This window comes from Desmodus rotundus, chromosome 1 (assembly GCF_022682495.2).
Source record: "Desmodus rotundus isolate HL8 chromosome 1, HLdesRot8A.1, whole genome shotgun sequence".
Lineage (NCBI taxonomy): Eukaryota > Metazoa > Chordata > Mammalia > Chiroptera > Phyllostomidae > Desmodus > Desmodus rotundus.
The window spans coordinates 17,722,373-17,743,290 of record NC_071387.1 but is presented as its reverse complement, the minus strand read 5'-3'; the positions used below and the strand labels follow the sequence as shown (position 1 = coordinate 17,743,290).

At 41.0% G+C, this 20,918-nt stretch overlaps 1 protein-coding gene across 8 annotated transcripts in view; it reads right to left on the bottom strand.

Moving 5' to 3' along the window:
- The window catches only part of ZFP37 (ZFP37 zinc finger protein), a 31,087-nt gene that overhangs the window by 7,432 nt on the left and 2,737 nt on the right, over positions 1-20,918 (bottom strand). For 2 of the 8 annotated variants that reach the window (XM_045196974.2, XM_045196975.2), the window contains exons 3-4: positions 20,528-20,665; positions 13,737-16,332 (exon numbers count right to left, since the gene is read on the bottom strand). In XM_045196974.2, the coding sequence (XP_045052909.2) occupies positions 14,786-16,332; positions 20,528-20,665 (1,685 nt within the window). In that variant the 3' untranslated portion in view covers positions 13,737-14,785. Of the gene's footprint in view, positions 1-485; positions 579-2,090; positions 2,241-6,776; positions 6,822-9,304; positions 9,542-13,736; positions 16,333-20,527; positions 20,666-20,918 lie in introns of those variants that run through there. The other 6 variants (XM_071221162.1, XM_071221163.1, XM_071221164.1 and 3 more) reach the window with 6 other exon arrangements.

Genomic DNA, 20,918 nt, shown 5'->3' with positions numbered 1-20,918 from the left:
AATTTAAAAAACAAAAGACTATAACTCCAAGTCATTTCACACTGAAATAAAGAAAAATAGAAGCACTTAAAAAGAATATGAATATCATTCAATAACTTTGAAATATAGTATATTTCAGAATGCCTGGATGGCCTGGATGCATAAGGAGAGGAGTATATACCCATTTGGGGAGAATGGGTGCTGAAGTTGTTGGCCAAGGGAAGCTAATTGATTAAGAAATGTCCTAAATGATGTGGACATAGATAAGAGCCAAACTACAGGTAGCAAAATTCAAGCAAAAAAGAAAATAAGGGTCATATATGCATTTAATATGTAGCAGTGTCATTTAGGTATTCAACAATCGCATGGCCATCTGTGGTCCTCAGCCATTTCAAGCATTTATGGTCTTCAAAAATGATTGCCTAAAAAATATTTCAAGGCTAGACATCTCCTTATTCAATATGAATCTTACACCCCTGCCTCCCATATGCCAGGTTCTCACTTACCTGGATAGGCCCAACTTGAGATTTCTCCCTCCACCATCCATGGCTCTCCTTGCTTCAACAAGAAGATTTTATCTGACTTCAGGGATTGATACCCTGTTTATGGGAAATGACATAGGACTTGGGTATTAGTGGACAACCAACCATCCTAGAACTCGAGCCCTTTACATTATGTATCTGACTGGCTAAAATTAAAGACTAACATCACCAAAGCTTGATGGAATGCTCATACATTGCTGGGAGGATACAAACTGGCATAACCTCTTTGGAAAACTGTCTGGTTGTATCCACCAAAGATCAATATGCATGTGCCTATGACCCAGAAATTCTATTCCTATATATATACCTAACAGAAGTGAAATCCTATTTTCACCAGAGAATACATAAAAGAGCATTCATTAAAAAAAGAACATTCATAACAGTTTTGTTCATGATAGCCCAAATCGGAAATAACTCGAATGACCATCAAAGGCAGTGTGGGTCAACTGATGAATTACCGTATAGTCATTAAATGGAATACGATGCAATAAGAAAAAGGATCAAATTACTCTCACATACCAAAACATGGCTGAATTTCACAGATATGAAGTTCAATGAAAGGTGCCAAATGACAAGAACTTGTATACTGCGTGATCACACTTACATGAAGTTGAAGAACAAACAAAATGTTATAGGGACAGAAGCCACAGTCGTTCTCTCTCCTGGAGGTAAGTGGGAGACTGCTGGGTGCTGGAAATGTTCTATAGCTTGATCTGGGTAGTGGTTAAGTGAGTGTATGCATATGAAAAACTGTACTAAGCTGTGCACTTAAGATCTGAGTACTTACTACACACATTGTATTTCAATTTATAAAAGCTGAGGACTTGGGCCCAGCACACTGTCTTTAGTGTCCAAGGAATGAGCAAGATGCAGTTCCCATTTTCTTTTCATCCAAATTCCCAGAAAAGCAGAAGCATAGTATTGGCACTCAAAATTAATAAATATTTTTTTTCTTTACTGCTTGAAATGAAGCTCATTACGCATTCAGAGACAAAACAGTTTTTAGTAAACTAAAAACTGGAAAGGAAAGGAAAGCAGTCATTTGGGAACTACGGTGAGTTTAATAAATGTCCATGAATCCCTTGACACTTTTTCATTCATGATGGAGAGCTTAATTCTCCTCCCCTTGAGCACAGGCTGTACTTAGTCATTCACTTCTCATAAACACAATGAGGTAAAAGTGATAATGTGTGATTTTGGAGACTTGGTTATAAAAGGCACTATGACTTTGGCACTACGACCCCCTCCTAACTTCTCTGAGATCAGTCTCTCTGGGGGAAGTTTGCCATGTCTTGAAAACAAGCTCACACAATAAGCAACTAAGGTCTCCTTCCACTCACAGAACAAGCAACCACACAAGTGAGTCATCCCGGAAACAGAACCTAGACTCCCAGTCCGGCTTCCAGATGGCTGCAGCCCCTGCCAGTATCTGACCATAGCCACATGAAAGACCACAAGCCAGGGCCACCTAGCTAAGTCTTTCAAAATTCCTGACCTACAGAGATTGTTTATTTTAAGCCACTAAATTTTGGAGTTACTATACAGCAATAGATGGTTAATAACCAGTACCTGCTGAGGAAAGATGTCCTTACCCACTGCAACAAGGTTGCTGTAGTTCTCTAGCATCACATCCCGGTACAGGTTCCTTTGAGCAGAGTCCAGCTGCTGCCACTCCTCCTGAGTAAAGTCCACAGTCACATCCTTGAATGACACAAACCCCTGTAACAGGACATTCCTGTTCAATCTTAAGTGAAAAGTACTGGATAATGTATGTAAAAATGTTGAGAAATTATTGCTGTTTTCATCATGCAGAGTTCAGCATAAATTAAAAATATTACTATGTGGCTAATTTTTTTAATCCTCACCCAAGGATATATTTCTTGATTTTAGAGAGACAGAGAGGGCCGGGATGGGGGGCGGGGGACAGAGAAACACTGACTGGCTGCCTCCTGCCTCTGGCTACGCCCCCTGACCGGAGATCAAACCGGAAACCGTTTGGTGTGTGGTATGACACTACAACCAGCTGTGCTGCCCAGCCAGGGCACTATGAGGCCATTTTTTAATTTTTATTTTAAAAAGAGAAGGAAAGAAATATTGATGTGAGAAACATCGATCAGTTGCCTCCTATATGTGCCCGACCAGGGACTGAACCTGCAACCCAGGCATGTGCCCTGACCAGAACTCAAACAGGTGACCTTTTGCTCTGTTGTACAACATCCAACCAACTGAGCCAATCCGGTCAGGACTGAGGCCAATTTTGTGTTCCACTATGTGGGAGAAGCAAAAACTCCTATTATAAAAACTGTGCCATTGAGCCCTGGCTGGTGTGGCTCAGTGGACTGAGCGCCAGCCTGTGAACCAAATGGTTGCCAGTTCGATTCCCAATCAGGGCACATGCCTGGGTTGCTGGCCAGATCTCCAGCTGGGGGCTTATGAGAGGGAACTGATCGATGTTTTTCTCCCTCTTTCTAAAAAAATAAATAAAATCTTAAAAAAAAAAGTAGCCATATTTAATCTACTCAATTTATTTGTATACCAGTGTTCACAGCCAAAAGACAGAAACAACAAGTGTCCATCAGCAGATGAACATGTAAACAAAATGTGGTCTGCCCACATTATGGAACATTATTTAGCCACAAAAAGGAATGGAATTCTGATACATGTTATAACATGGATAAACCTTGGACCCTTGCTGGGTGAAATAAGTTAGACACAAAAGAACAAATACTGTATGATTCCATCTAAACAAGTAAATTCATCGAGTCAGAAATCGGTTCTGAGGTTACCAGGGGCTGTGAGTGAGAGAAAAGAATCGGAAGTTATTGCTCAATGAGTACAGTTTCTATTTGGGGTGATAAAAAAGTTTTGGGAATAGTGGTGATGGATACAGGAATTGTAAATATAATCAATATCACTTAAGAATGGGTAGAATGGCAAATTTTGTTACATATATTTTACCACACAAAAATCCTAGTTGTCCAAGTTCAAGGTATCTATTCTAGTAGATATCCACGTAGCAATAAGTAGGCAACTGGACTTCAGTGGGATGACAGGTGCTCAGAACAAAAGCCAAGAAGCATGGAATTCAAGCATGGAATTCTTTTCTCTAAAAGAGAGAAGGTAATAAGTGGGGAAAGCCCTGATGGGTGTGGCTCAGTTGGTTGGGCATACTTCCAGGAAGAGAAATGTTACCAGTTCGATTCCCAGTCAGGCACATGCCTGCATGATGGGTTTGTCCCCAGTTGGGGCAAGTATGAGGAATTGATCGATGTTTTTCTCTCACATCTGTGTTTTTCTCTCTCTTTCTCCCTCCCTTTCCCTGTCTCTAAAAATAAATAAATAAAATCTTAAAAAAGAAGTGGGGAGAGGGATGTAATGGACAGTGAAAAAAATGGAGGAATAATGGACCAGAGGTCTGAATGGAAGTGAAGAATTGCTAGATTCAAGGTACTAAAGTAAATGAGCTAGAAACTGAATAATGGCCAAAGAATGAAACACTTGGAGATGGTACAGTTACTGGTAGTTATAAATCTAGGAAATGACTGTGGGAGTTGGTGGCTGCGATGGAGTAGAGGAAAATAATCTCTGGAATGAGGAGTTACTTGTACCACTGGTACCAACAGCACTGTGATACTGTGATTTCTAATTAGACATATATTTAGTTTTCATCTTGGTTCTTCGCATAGACCTCCTAAAACCCTGGAATTTCCTGATGAAAGAGATAAAGGTGTCTTTTTTTATGCTAATAAATGGACTTGGAAAGCACCAAGGGATGGAGGCTGGTTGCTAGTAAATAAGACGCAGGGGTGTCAAACTCATGCTCACCAGGGGCCACATCAGCCTCAAGGCTGCCCTTCAAAGGACCGAATGTAATTTTAGGACTGTATAAATATAACTACTCCTTAACAGTTAAGCGAGAACTTGGCACTGCCACCAGGTAGAAACAAGATGCCAGGCTGGATAAAACAAGGTGGAGGGCCAGATTCGGCCTGCAGGCCTTGTGTTTGCCACCTGTGGAACAGAGGATTAAAACTTTCCGTCCCACTCCCTGATTTCCAGGGAGGGGAGTGGGGCTAGAAGGTGAATCAATCACCAACAGCCAATGATTTAATCAATCATGCCTAAGTAATGACGCCTCCATAAAGACCCAACAGTAGGGGGATTCAGAGAGCTTCCAGGCTGGTGAACCAGAATGCTTCCACAAACTATGTGCCAGGCCCCAAACTCCACGCAGACAGACCTTCTCTGTTCCAGACCTCACCATATGCATTCTTCACCTACCTGTTGAACTGTATCTTTTAATATCCTTTGTTTCGATGTAATAAACTGGTAGGTAATCTAGCCAGTAACTGGTTTCCTGAGTCCTGTGAAGAGCTCTAGCAAATTAATCGAAACAAAGGAGGGGGCTGTAATAACCACTGATTTACAGCCAGTCAGTCAGAAGCACAGATTAACAACCTGGACTTGCAGTTGGCATCTGAGGTGTGTGTGAGGGGAGAAGGATTGAGCCCTTAACCTACAGGATCGGATGCTATCTCCAGGTACATAGTGTCAAAACTGAGTTGAATGCTGGAACATCTGGCTGGTGTTGAAGAATGCTTGGTGCTATGGCAGGGTGTGGAGGTGGGGGCGGAGAACACATTGCAGCTGTGTGCAGCGCTATAGGTACCCAAACTTTATAACCCAGAAGTCTCCGAACTTTTTAAATTGGAGACTGTAATATTATAATAGGAAATATATATTTTGGCCTTTATCCCTGGTTTGTGGTCAGAGTTCCTAAAACCTTATAATTGCCTGAGCAATAAAGGGGTTAGGAGCATCTTTTTTCCTGATATTTGGTCTTTGACTCTGGTTCCTGACACACAGCTCCTAAGCTGCTTGGAATTTCATGAGTGTTAGGAGTGCCTTTTGTTCTAACGAGGCAACTCTTGGTGAGACATTTTTCAGTTAAAAATAAAAAAGCATGCACATCAAGAATATAAACCTATAAAAAACATAAATTATATGTAAGCACTTCAATACTGAGATATTATGATCACTAAAAATACAGGGAAGTAGAAGTTCTTGTCTTTCCACTCCGGCACTCCGGTGGGCCATCCTCTCTGAGGACCACTGTACTGAAGCTATATGCCACATGGTGGGTCCAACCAAGAGAACATTTTAGATAAAAATTAAATATATGCCTTCAAATAAAAACATTTAAAGTGGTATGACAACCACTAAGAGCTGGCCAGCAGTATTTAGCTGAGTGATAAACTAACAGATATGAGCAAATTTACTTGATCTTCACTATTCACCAAGTATGCTCACTTGACACACACTTGGAGACTTTCAACCTATTGCATTGTATTTTATTTTTTATCTTCACCCAAGGACATTTTTTCATTGCTTTTAGAGAGAGGAAGGGGGAGGGACAGAAATATCAATGTGAGAAAGAAGCATGGACTGGTTGCCTACCACAGATAGACTCGTGAACCAGAAACCGCACATGCCCGAACCACGGACCAAACCCACAACCTAGGTACGTGCCCTGACTGGGAATCAAACATACAACCCTTCTGTTAAGGGACAACGCTCCAACCAACTGAGCCACACTAGCCAGGGCTCAACATTGCATATTAAAGAAAAAAATTCTGATTACCTTCTTTATTGGTTAAAAAATGCAAATTAAAATTGATGCTATTATGACCTTTAATGACATAAATCTCTGGGACCAATTTCACAAATTCCCAGGGCTGAGAATTGTTGTTCCAAAAATTACAGATTGTATTCATGGATCAAGGTAGATTGTTTAATCACTGTGTACTTGGACCTCATAATTTTACTACCTAGAAATTGAATTTTCCTTGTTACTATGCCCTATACTTATTATGAGAAATAGTTTAAGAAACAGCTATGGAGAAACCTGTTATGGAACTTATCATGGATTGGTAACTGTTAGGGACGCTGCCTACAACATATGTATGCAGATCCATCAAGAGAATAACTTCAAACCTAAATACCAAAAAAATCTTTACCTCCCTCAAGAAATTAGCACATTTAATGCATAAATAGCACATTTAATGCAGATAATATGCTCAACTTTAATTACCTATAAAAGATTCTATAGCTTTTATGACTATGTTCCAAGTTTCCTTGGTCTAGATATTTTATTTTCTCTGATCTCTATATACACTTTTCATTTAATTGAATTAATTTCTAAAAACTGTCTCAAATACAGTGGAAAACAAAATGGGGTATAAACAACACACTTACCAGGGACTTAGTCATTTTCCGTTGCTCTTCAGAAGGGGCAGCTATCTGTAACGACAGAGCCAGGGTGAGCAGACAGCCTTAGAAGCTTGAGAATCTGGACCTGCCCTGGGATTCCCAGAACCACCAGCCTAGAATTTCCTATGATCAACCACATAAAAGACTACCCCTTGAAGACTGCCCCTTTCAAAGGCTGCTTTTAGAGAGATCACAAACAATTATGCTATAACATAAACCTATTAATTTACAATTCTGAGAAGATCAAGAGACGATATGTTTTTCCTTTGAGGATGTGAATGTATTCCATTATGTTTAAAACTTTTCTCCCCGTGCCATATTTGACAAACCCACAGCTAATATCATAATCAACAGTGAAAAACTGAAAGCTTTTCCTCTAATATCAGGAACAATACAAGGATGCCCACTCCTACCACTTTTAATCAATATAGCACTGGAAGTCCCTGCTACAGTAATTAGGCAAGAAAAAGAAATAAAAGGCATCCAAATTGGAAAGAAAAAGCAAAGTTGTCACTAAATTCAGATGGCCCTAAAAAACTGCACTAAAAACCATTTTTAAAAGTAATAAGTTAATTCAATAAAGTCACACGATACAAAATTAATATACACAAAATAAGTTGCATTTCTATACACTAATGAGGAGCTATCATGAAGAACAACTAATCCCATTTACAATTGCATCAAAAAGAATAAAATACCTAACAATAATTTAACCAAGGAAGTAGAAGACCTGTAGTCTGAAAACTAGGACATTCAAGAAAAAAATTGAAGATGACACAAATAAATGAAAAAATATACCATACTAAGGAGTTGAAAAAAATGAATATTGTTAAAATGTCCATACTAGCTAAAGCAATTTGCAGATTCAATGAAATCCCCATCAAAATACCAGTGGCATTTTTCACAGACCTAGGACAAATAATCATAAAATGTGTATGAAACCACAAAAGACCGCAAACAGCCAAAGCAGTCTTGAGAAAGAAGAGCAAAGCTGGAAGTATTATGCTCCTTGATTGCAATCTGTATTACAAAGGTAAACAACCAAAGCAGTACAGTATTGTCACAAAAACAGACACACAGATCAAAGGAACAGAATAGAGCCCAGAAACAAGCCCATGCGTATATATCCAATTAATCTATGACAAAGGAAACAAGAATATACAGTGGGTTTTAGACCATCTCTTCAATAGAAGGTATTGAGAAAAGTGGACAGCTACTTTCAAAAGAATGAAACTGGACAACTCTCATACCATACACAAAAATAAACTCAAAATGGATTAAAGACTTGAATGTAAGCCCTGAAACCATAAAACTCCTAAGAGAAAACATAGGCAGTAAGCTCTTTGACATCAGGCTTAGCAATATGTTTTTGGACCAGCTTCCTCAATCAAGGGCGACAAAAGCAGAAATAAACAAATGGAATTACATCAAACTAAAAAATTTTTGCAGAGAAGGAAGCCATACACAAAATGAACAGGCGACCTACTGAACAGGAAAAGATATTTGAAAATCGTATATCCAATACGGAGTTAATATCCAAAACATATAAAGAACTTATACAAGTTATTAAAAGGTTTTAAATGTTACAGAACCAAAGTAAGGGTTTCCCTGCCTGTCGCCTCCAGTAGGCAAATTCTAGAGTCAGAAACTGGTGAGAAAGATTTTCATTCAAATGATGTATGATCCAGGAGAATGGCAGACTCTTGTCTCAAAGCCTGACCCCTCCGCCCGAGAAAAGCCCAGCCATCCTCAGCCAGACAAACCCAACGGCAGTGCCCCAGTTCCTTCTCCCATTTAAAGTACCGTCCTTTGGGAACCGCGGGCAGCCGCTGAGCGGTCATCCAGGAAGCTCAGCCTGCTGCAGGCCGCCACTGTCCGGCTTCAGGCTCCCTGCCGGAACCTGAGTGTGGGGCCTGCGCTACCACTGGCGATTTGGCTTCCACGGACAGAGAGTACCTCAAAGGCACCAGACAGTATGGTCCCCAAGTGAGTAAGAGATTACCCCTTCTTTCCCCTGGGTTTATATTAGTTTCAAGTGTGGGAGGACCAGGTGCTTTCTCAGTATGCCCAATTAACTTCTCAAACTTCCCGGTGTTCTGGGAGGGTCCGCCCCCTGACCAATCCCATCTTTTCCCCAGGCTAGATTGACAGGCTTATTCATTCCAGCACCTCCCCCAGCCGCCATTCCGATCTCTACGTAGCAATGTGCCTGCCTCCCCGTGGGGCCCCACACCCAATCGGGTGCCCGAAAGGGGTAGGAGGGTTTTCCCCTATGCAATAACTTGCTAGCCTTGCCCCCGCTCGGTGCAAGACGTCCTCCAGTCGCCTTCTTTCCTGGGGGCGGGGGAACCTGTTGCCAGACGCAGGACGTCTCCGCCCCCAGGGCTGAGCGTGGGAAAGACAGGTGCTTGGTTACCCGCACCGCAGCCAGGCCTGCTATCAGCAGCTCCACTAAATCGCAAGCTCCGCAGGGCGGCAGCTACTATCTTGTGCACAGCTCTTCAATTACTCACCACAACAGGACCGGAAATTACGGAGCGCTACAAACGCTCAATCGCTGACCACACATGAATCCGTAACTCCCAATAACGCAGCCAATAACTGAAACCTCCTTTTCTGAAATCGGGCTCCTCAATTTCTCGCCTCTTGCCTCTTCTCGTGGGCCCCCAGCTGACAGCTACGACCTGCCCCCACCACTTCAGGGGCCGTGGGCCTCTCCCTGTAACCACGGAAATCGGCGCAGCTTCTCACTCGCCCCTTTCGCGAGACTTCACGGGTTGTTAATCCGCTGGAGCCGAGGATTAACATGGCCGCGCCCATGAACGGGATGTGTGGGAAATGGGCGGCACCATGTTTCGAATAGTGTTAATGCCGTACAGCAAAGGAGGTGGGAACTGAAATACTGGAGCTACGGAAAAAGTGTGGGAGCAATGCCGGAGTGACGTTAGAAACTAGGAAAGCCGGGCATCTGAGGATGGAGTCAGGGAACCGATTCAGTTAAGATATATAGAAATGGGTACGCAGAGGAAGGTGCAAAGCAGATTGGGAAGTGGAGTAGGGAAGCAGGGGAAGCTGCTTCTGTTAAGCAGATGAGAATGTCTCAAATCGATTGCTCTACATCACAGTGCCTCAATCTGAGGAATAATAGTAATAATAATAAATGTTTATTGAGCACTTACTATGTGTTTGGAAGGTAGGTTATTTAATTTGCTTTAAGATTTATTACAAATAATTTACACATAGCATTCTTTTCTAATATTTCATTAAAAGTTCTTTAAACTCTGTATAACCATCTTTAACATCTGACTCTTACAGTCATTTATAAGGTTATCAAGCACTTTTTCAGGCCCAGTTGAGGTGTAGTGCATTTTTTAATTTTGAAAAGTGCTGTCAGTGGAAATTTTACTTCAAGTCTCAGGTTTTATATCCATAGATTTAGTAGAGTTGATTTCTTTTTCATTTGTCTTATGGGAATAGCTGTGATCCTAACGATTTATTGTATTCTTAAACTTATTGCAGTGACACTGATTAGCAAAATTATATAGGTTTCAAGGGTACAATTCTATAATACATTGTCAGTATATTGAATTGTGTTCACCACCCAAAGTCACATCTCCTTCCGTCACCATATACTTGACCCCCTTTACCCTCCTCTTCGGAGAAGTCAGGATGGAGCAACATTCTCCCCAGGAGAGAGCCCTGGGAGAGGGTAAGTCGGAATGCCTTTCATTTGGTGACCTCCAGCCAATCATCCTGGAAAACACAATTCCAATGTCCTCCCCTGGGAACACATTCCCTGATTGGGATGAGAAGACCCTGCCCCTGCTGCAGACACATCAGATAGGAAGCAGCGGAGGGTAAGTGTTGGGGTACGAACTCTGAAGGACAATTCAGAACCCCTAAGATTCTCCTCTCAACCTGGTCTTGAGCTTGCTCTGTGGTCTTGGGCTGGCCACTTTCCCTCGGTTCTTTCATTTGTAAAGTAGAGGAAGGCTTTGAAATACTCTTTTGGGTATTTCAGTGCTTGCTGACATGAAGAAGAAAGCTTCAGCATCAATGTCGGTGAAAAGCACGTTAGAATCCACCCAGTTTTTTAAAAAAATAATACCATCTAATGTTATTACTCTTAAATTAATTAAACGAGGAGGCCATTCAACTGAGGTGGTTCCAGTGCTTAGCAGCCTTCTTCATAAGCATACCAAAACCTATGCCTGTAAATGCTTCAAATTTAAGAACTCAAAACCTAAGCACAACCTATCACAAGCAGCCGAGTAAGGCAACCGTTTAAACTGTAGCCCATCAGATAACCTCCTTGCCTTGCTTCTGGGTTTTCTCTGGAAAAGTCTTGCTCCCAGCTCCCGTCAGTGGAGCGCTTCCAACCATTTTCCATTTGGTGCTGCCCAATTCAAATCAATTTTTGCTCAAATAAACTCTTAAAACTTTTAATATGCCTCAGTTTATCTTTTAACATTACTACAGAAAATCTAGCCCTAACTAATGCCTAAAAACACTATGGGTTAATTCTCAAGGTTCACTAGCTCTTTAAAACCAGATACAGTGGACTGAATACTTCTGGAATCTTCTCCACAGCCATATGCCAGGAAAATTACTATTCATGCTTCAAAGCTGGGCTCTAACATTTTCTTCTCTAGTTTTGTTGTTGTTTATTTGTTTGCTTTCCGGAACTCCCAGGCATCTGTTCTTTTTTATGGGCGCAGCTGCACATGCTTCCCCTGTCACAGCCATTGCTACGTGGGACTAGGATCTCCAGTGTTTGTGTCATTCTCCCCTTTGGTCTGACAGCTACTCAGGGCAAGACTATGTCAGAATCAGCTTAGTCTTCCTGCCTTTCTTGTTAGATATATATTGGGTTGGCCAGGAAGCTCATTCAATGTTTTCCTTAAGGTGGTTCTAGCAGTGCTTCGTTGTCTTTAACTTCATTCGAAACAATTTTGTTAGATTGTATTGTGACAGCTGTCTATCAATGAGCATTTAACAAATAGGTGAAATTTTTCATTTGTGAAAATAGGTGAATTTTTGTGTAGCCACTTTAATATTGAAAATGGAAGAAAATAAGCAACATTTCCGGCATGTTATGCTTTGTTTTCACAAGAAAGGTAAAAATGCAACTGAAATGCAAAAAGATTTGTACAGTGCATGGAGAAGGTGCTGTGACTGACTGAATATGTCAAAAGTGTTTTGCAACGTTTCATGCTGGAGATTTCTTGCTGGACCAGTTGTAGGTGATAGCAATCAAATCGAGACATTCATTGAGAACGATCGTTATATACCATGTGGGAGATAGCCGACATTCTCAAAATATCCAGATCAATCAAGTTATTGGTGAAAATGAAAAAAGTGTCTTTCATTTTACAGAAAAAAACATACAGACTTTTTGGCCAACCCAGTATTTATGTCTGCTGACTCGTCCTCTGTAATGTAAAGCTCATTCATTCCTTCAGTCATACACATGTATTACCGCCATGCCTGGTAATGCAAGGGAGGGGCTCAGTCCGACAGGGACAATGCAGTATGACTGGTGATGTGACTGAGGCACGCTTGGTGTTGAGTGGGTACAGTAAGAGGTGGCTGACTCTGTCAGGGACTGGGTGGTAGTGGAGGGGGTATGAGAAGGGCCTCTTAGGAAGGCTTAGTGATGCTGACGTTCTGGGGGTCTGGGGACCAGAAGGTCCATGACCCCCTGTGGGTTCTTGGCTTCGCACAGGAAAGAATTCAAACATAAGGCAGCATAGAGTTTAGAGTGAAATAGAGTTTATCAGTGAAGCAGTGAGACAGAGCATGGGCTACTCCACAGACGGAGCAGCCCCTCCCTAGTGGGATTTAATTCTTTTTTTGAGGCTCATTTAATCAAGGGGTAGGACATTCAATAAAGGGGAGGAATATTCAGGACTTCTCCAAGAAAGATGCGGAGACTTCTCAGAAGAGCTCTGTTGGCCACTTTTTGTCCTTATATGGGCCTTTTGTTTTAGATCATGGCAGCTCGGGGTATGTCGTTTAGCATACTAATGTACTACAGTGAGCACATATAATGAGGCTAGGGGTCACTATGAGATGAAATTAGTTACCATGTTGGATTGAGCTGGTCTTCCGCCCGTTCTAAGCCATAAATCCATTGGGGGTTGGTCTTACTATAACCTTGGCAGTTCCTGTAGCTCTTAAGAGTTGCAGTGGTTTTGCCCCATACCCTGTCTCATTAGGTCGTGCCAATTCCATTCTCGATATCTCTACCTTTTAGTTCTCTGAAACGAGGAGGTCAGGAAGGCAGGCACTTGAGTGGGAAGTATTCGCAAAGATGGCATTTAATTACGTATTTGTTGAGAACCCATCATTATGCTAGACGAGTACCTAGGTGAGCAGTATTGACCGCAACCGGACAAGTCTTGCTTCCTCACCCATGTGTTTATTCTGAGGAACACATGAGGTAATGTAAGGAATGCGCTGTGAAAAGTGGGAAAGACGACATACGTGCCTTCAAACATCATGACCTTAAAACACAAAACCATTTTTGTTCCCCTGTCACTGTGTGTAGTGGAACAAGTAAATTTTAAAACAGTAGAGCTGCATTTTTTACCTGTGACTCATGGATAAAAAAAAATTTAACTATGCAGTGGAAAATAGCCTTCCTGTGTGAACCCATACTGATTCATAATACCTTCGGGAAGGCATGCTTAAGAATGATTCTGAGGCCAAGGCTTGATTAACTCAGAAAGAGTTCAGTGATCCTTCAGCAACAGCTGCTCTTGGGCAAGAGCAGGGAACTGTGACACTTGTTGTGATACATTTGCTGTCCCGGATGGAGGTGTCTGTAGTTAAGTGCTTTGGATGAGATAAAATGGAGTGATTGTTCAGAAAATCACTGTCATTCATTCACGTTCACAGTGCATCTTCAGTCTTTGAAAAAACGGCAGGTAAAAGAAACAGTGCTGAGTTATAATTGTAATTTATTATTTTAATGAAAGAACATGTTTACTAGGAAAAGTCTTTGTGAATTCAACATAATATTCTTAGACTCATCATCATTCATGAATAGGCACAGACACTTTTACTTTATCAAACAACATCATGGAGTGGACGCAGTGAAAATTTTACTTAGTGTTGATTTATGCATATCAAAAGGATTTCAATTGTGGGAATAATACACGTACCTGATAAAAACGCTCAAACAGTACACAATGAACAGGAGGCCTCCCCCGCAGCCCAGACTCCATTCCTGTCCTCCTGTGCCCAAGGGCAGCCACCCTTAAGTTTTATCTCTATTTTTCAAACCAGGTCTGTTTGCGTACAAATATAGGTGTATATACATACATATGTACACACAGAGAGACAAACACATACACCCTTCTGTACACAAGTGGGAACATACTAGATGTGTATTTCAGCAAGCTGCTATTTTCACTTAATAGTATAACTTCAACATCATTTTCTACCAGCACCTGTGTATCCTCAGCTGCTTTCTTTCATTGTCTCTTAATTTTGTGTCAATATTTTTTACATATATAATAACAATTTTTATAAAGTTTTCTGCTGAGGCAGAAGGTAACAAAAACATTAAGAGCTGAGCGATGATACCAAAGATGAGGCTCATGCCAGTGACCACGAACACGTATACATGGCAATGAACATTTGCAAAGTCAGCTCTCACATGCTGAGTACACAACACTCAAGCGACTCAGAAACTTTCAGCATATGAATGTTTCTCTAGTGCTCTGCTTATTTAACCTACTAACAAGTTTTAAGACTTTATATTTCAATGTAAACATAGGTCATTTACAGTAATTTTTAAAACAATGTTTTCTATAAAAGGTTTAGTATCAAGTTTAAACTCTTGATTGCTTCTATGTGAAGATTCATTTTCAAATACTCTCGTGTATAATGAGGTGTGACGTCTTGTTAAAGGCTTTCTAACATCCTTTAAATTTAGAACACTTCTAAGGTTAAATTAAACCTTCAGTTCAAAGATTTCCCACATTATTTCACTCATGAGATTTTTCTTCTGAATGAGTTTTCACATGTTTGGTAAGGGATGCATTTTGTTTGAAGGCTTTTCCGCATTCTTTACATTCATAGGGTTTCTCTCCAGTGTGGGATCTCTGGTGTATAACAAGTTGTGACTTTGCACTGAAGGCTTTTCCACATTCATTACATTCATAGGGTTTCTCCCCAGTATGAGTTCTATGATGTACAATAAGGTGTGACTTTTGGCTAAAGGCTTTCCCACACTCATTACATTCATAGGGTTTCTCCCCAGTGTGAACCCTCTGATGTTGAGTAAGGCCTTCAATTTGTTTGAAGGCCTTCCCACACTGATCACATTCAAAGGGATTTTCACCTGTATGTGTTTTCATGTGGTAAGTAAGGGATGAGCTGTGTCCAAAGGCCTTTCCACATTCATCACATTTATATGGTTTCTCCTTAGTATGAGTTCTTTGATGTATCACGAGGTGTGACTTCTTGCTGAAAGCCTTCCCACATTCATTACATCCAAAGGGTTTCTCACCTGTATGGATTCTCATGTGTTTAGTAAGAGATGAGCTGTACTTAAAGGCTCGTCCACATTCACTACATTCATATGGTATTTCCCCTGTATGAGTTCTCACATGCTCAGTAAGAGATGAGTTATACCTAAAGGATTTTCCACACTCCTTACATTCATAGGGCTTCTCACCTGTGTGAGATCTCACATGCTGAATAAGATTGGAGCTGTGTCTGAAGGTTTTCCCGCATTCAGTACACTTATAGGGCTTTTCCCCAGTGTGAACTCTCAGATGGTCGGTGAGGGCATGTTTATGACCATGAGCTTTGCCACACTGAATACATTCATATGGTTTTTCTCCAGTGTGAGTTATCTGATGTACAACCATGTGTGACTTTTGGCTAAAGGCTATCCCACATTCATTACATTCATACGGTTTTTCCCCAGTATGAGTTCTCTGATGGTCTACAAGTCCTTGTCTGTGGCTGAGAACTTTCCCACACTGATTACATTCGTAGGGTTTCGCTTTAGCTTGAGTGGTGTCACACTTCATGGGACGTGAGCTATGGCCGGATGACTTCTCGTGTCTCTCTCCAGGTTCAGTGTCGTCCCGCTTAGTGCAAGGTGAGCCACGAGGAACCAAGTTCTCACGTTTCCTGCCAGTTTGAGTTTTCTCACACCTGTCAGATGAGCTACGGTTAGGTAATTTCTGTTTCTTTCCAGTTTTATTTTTGTCTTTCTGTGTCTCGGATAAGGTGTGACCAAATGATTTCCTGTGCTCTTTAGTTACATCAGGTTTCTTTTTTGCACAGTTTCTTATATGACCAGGTAGGTCGAAATTCTGCTTCAGACTCTTTCCCTCTGAATTAAATTTAAGCTTTTTTTTGGAAGAAACTTGGGTTGTACTCACATTTTTTGCCCCCAATGAACAACCTTCATAGCCTTTCTTCTTAGTCAAAGTTTTTTTCTTTAATGTAACTTCCCTAAGGAGTTTGTTTTGAGATTCCTGGTGATTCTCTAGCTGGTCATCATCTTGCTGGACTTCCTCTAAAATGGAATTCAATGAGATATTCTTATGAACCTTTGCACTCTTGTATTTTAGAATGCAATTTACAAAGAAATGCCCTGTTGTGAGATTGAATCTTTACTCAAGCCTTGTACCCCCAAAGTGAATGAAATATCAAGCACATATGTCCCTACCCTCTTGGACTTGAAGGGGGGATTGCTGTAGTAAAAACAGTAAAAGAAAATTGACCATTGTAATTAGGAAAAGCTTTGCCTGTTTATAAATATGACCTTGCACCCTGGGATAGAACATGAAATATACACAAGGAGCAGTGAATGTGAAGTGCACGAAGCAAAAAGAGCTTGTAACTGTAGCTGACACTTTTTTGAGGTCTCTCCCCTGGCCAAGCCACCCAGCTCTGGTAACTGCCGATGTCCCCACAGCAGCTGACTCCCGTAGCCTGTACTACAGTAATCCAGCTCTCTCCATGGTCCCAGTTCGAGATACATCTGACTCAAGGTGTCCAATAAGAGTCTTCCTCCTAAAAATTTAGATTCTAGGTAGTCTCCACTGGGTTCTTGAATTTATCAACAATATAAGTAAAATAAATCCATATTTTCCCTGTGTAAACACAAAATTCCTAAGTACAAAGGATGAAGCATACATCCACAGGAAAGCAGAGATGCAGGATCACATGTCTTTGAAGAGACATTTGCATAATCTCAATTACTAATGGTTTCCAGTCCTGCTTCGAGACCTTGGTAAGGCCTAGCTGAAGTATCTGCCTTCACATCACAAGATATCTACCCATGTCCTTATAGTACATTCCTCTCTTTACTTAGGCTAGCTCATGTAAATTTTTGTGATAGCACCCCAAAGATCCAAAACAGCAATAATAAGGCAAGTCCACCAAGGAGTACTACAGCTTATGGTTACTGAAGGAATAATCCAGAAAGGCTGTTCCCCTGCTACCACCTATGATCAATGTAATGACATTCCTGCACCAAAAGACAAGAAAAAACAAAACAAAACCCTCCAGTTTCTCTGAGTTCCTTAGTGCTTTTACCAGATGCTAAAATTCACAGAAATGGGCCGGACGAACAAACTTCACACCATTTGGATGTACAGTGTACACATACGCTTGTTTTCCAACAGTTTGCTATGGAGCACCTCTGTTTTCCTGCCAGGTCACTCTATAACCGCCAATTATAAATCCAGAGCTCGTTTTCCAGCTCTACGTGATTGCTCCCATTCTTTCCTCCATACATTATGCAGCTGTACATTTTGAGATATCTTCTGAACCCAGGCCTCCCTTCTCTGAGACCACCGCCCACACTGACAGGTGCAGGCAGCCGTGTTTGTACAGCACAACCCAACTTCTAGTGGAAAACAACTGATTAGACCGCGGTAGAGGCAAGGCCCCACCCCAGCTAGTCCAATAACAATCTTTCTCTCAAGAACTTAGAATTGAAACTCAACGACTTCTGGTGGGAGGCAGAAGAGGGTGAAGGGGGAGGAAATGGTGACAGAAGGAGACTTGAATTTGGGCCATGAACACACAATACATTATTCAGATGATGTATTATGGAATTGTGCACTTGAAGTCTATATAGTTTATGAACCAATGTCACCCAAATAAATAAAAAGTTTTTAAACAAGAAAGAAACTCAAAGACCGCTTAGCAAGATATGGACATTATACATGTAAAAACCTAAAAACTTAGGCACTGGGACTGCCACTTCAGGGTGCCCGTTTTCAGCTATGTACAGGGAAAAGCTGAAAACGCATCAGGGTGGGAATTAAACAGACTCAAAGAGAGAAGCAGATGTAAGAGTCCCGTGACTGCAGAAAGAAATAGAAAGTGAGTAGCTGTTGTGGTGGTGAAGGAACATTACATGAATAAAGTGAAAACTGTGCTCAAACAGAAAAGACTTATGGTATTTGAATACCCAGGGAAGAAATAGTATTATTTTTATAGAGAATTTTTAAGTTCCCATGGGATAGAAGATCAGTTTTTCTAAGTGTAGCTGTAGTGGTGATATACATAAAATAGGGAGAAGTGGAATTGCTAGCTGCTTTTCCATTTAGGAAATTTTTTTTTAAAGATTTTATTTATTTCTAGAGAGAGGGCAAGGGAGGGAAACAATGATGTGAGAGAGAAACATCGATTGGCTGCCTCTTGTACGTGCCCTGATCGGGGACTGAATCTGCAGTCCAGGCACATGCCCTGACCTGGAATCCAACCGGCAACCTTTTGCTTTGTGGGACAACATCCAACCAACTGAGGCACACCAGTCAGGGCTCCATTTAGGAAATGTTAAGTGATGCATGCATCCTGAGAGAAATTGTATAACAAGAACTTTCATGTAGCGTGGCAAAGGTTGCATCTTCCAATGCCCGAAGATGCTGGGGAGAATGAAAGAAAATTTTCTTCTGGGAAAAAAAGGATCAAAACTCAAACCTTTCTCCATATGGTGTAACATGATAAGAACCTCTTATAATGATGTTTGGGCTGGTCCCAAATGACATCGGCAGGTAGGGAAAGATACAAAGCACTACAAGGGAAATTTACCATGTGGGAGGGGAGGAGAATCTGAACTAGTAAGCTGGTACAATAGAGTAATACTAAGGGGAGAGTTAGGTGTGGCAGAGCACGTATCTAAGTCTATAAGCTTGTCTGGAATGTGAGACAGTAACTAAAACATGAGTTTTAAGCTAAAATGACTACAATTTCGGATACTAAAGTATGGAGCTCATTAGACCCAACATATCATTGGAGGAAATAGACGAGTCCTTTCTTAAAGAATTTCCACGTACTACATAAGAACCTGAATCAAGAAGAGAGTCACTGTAGCAATGACAAAGATGTATTAGATGACTCAGGCTTATTTGTCAGATGTAACATTAAGTATCACTGAGAAAAGTAAAGAGCCAAAACTAGAGCCGCTAGTGAATGGATCAAAAACTTCACGAGGTCTCTTCATTTGTTATTTGAAAGACTGGTCCCTCTGATCTCAGGAAACTCAAGGAGTCTTGGAAACTTCAGGGTCAGAGGGAACTTAAAAAGATATTGTGGACATTCTGCTAATTTGGGGACTATAATAATGTAAATAATAACAGGATATTTTAATGTTTGGCAGCAACACTTAAGATGAATTTTTTTAAAAAGGGATTCAACAAATCTAGCTAAAAACTGAAGCAATTTAGTTATGTGATAACATGAATCTTGTTTGGCTGGTGTCAGTGAGAAAAACCCCTAGGAACTGAGGAGAGAATAGAAAGAAAGAAGGCAGAGAGCAAAGATTCAAAGAAGCTCCATGGTAGACAGGCCTAAAATCAGAGTAGACCCTGAAAAAAATAAGGCAGGTGAAAGGAAGCTCTAATTCAGAAAGAAAGATAAAGCTTTCCATTCTGACACTTTGAGAACGAGCTGTCTTTTAAGCAGGTGAAGTACGAGTCAGCACAAAGGAACTGCAGACTGACCTGGACATGACAAATTTACCTTAGAAGTCACCGGGGCGCAATTAAAAGCTTGTATTTCCACAAAGGATGATTCATTGGAGGAAGTACCATAGAAAAAATAGGTAGTAGAAGATAGACCTTAAGGGCAATTCAGCAAAGTGAGAAGGAAGAGAAACTGGTGGAAAAATAGTAAAGAAGCACTCAGGATAATTTTATAACACATCAGATGCGTTATAATTCAAAGTAGGTAGACAAGAATTTAGGCTGATCAAAGCTATTAAAATATGCACTGAAAGGTAAGCAGTGGTCACTTTAAAGTCAGAAATTTAGATGGAGACATGAAATCTGTGGCATTTGACTGCAAAGGTTAAGGAGAAGATGTAAATGACGATGCATCACAGACCACAGATCTAGAACATTTCACGGTGAAAGGAGGAAAGGAGAAAGTAATCAGTGTCAGAAGCATCAAGCCCGAGATTTGGAAAGAGGACAGATCTAAAAATGTCTGAATATAGAAAGAGAAAAATTTCATACCATGGGGCATTAGGGCTACAATGAACCTCATATGAGAACCTTTCACATGGACAGGTTCATAGAAGAAATATTCGAATCTCCGAGGTTAAAGAATCTTTGTGGTTTGAAATCTTCCTCCAGGAGATTCTGATATTTTTCTGTTGCTACTTCCTGGTTAAGAAAGAAGGATCTGGGATCTTTAGGATTTTAAGAATAAATTTGAATAATTCCAAAGTTACCACCAGGTAATTAGGAACTTACTTCCATTGGCTCCTTTTTGCTTGGGTCTTGGTGTTTCACATGGTGTTCCACCTTGTCTGGGTCTTTTCCCCTTCCCCAGACATGGCTCTTCTCCTTTTTCCAACTTGGAGATCATGTCTGGCTTGGCAGCTTGACACCCTGCCCATGGGAAATGGTAGACGTTGAATGTTAGAACAAAAAACATCCCGGAAATCGAGCCCTGACATCTGTGCTTCAGGGCCTTTACAGGATAAGGATAAAGAACACCTGGATTCTGAGGTTTCACAATGCCCCACCCGAGTAGACCTTCTATTTTGGAGGCAAGGGCAAAGTATCGTGCCTAGGACCCAAAAGGGATTAAAATTCCTTCACTCAAAAGCCAAGGCCAAACTTAGGAAGGACTTCAGAGAGG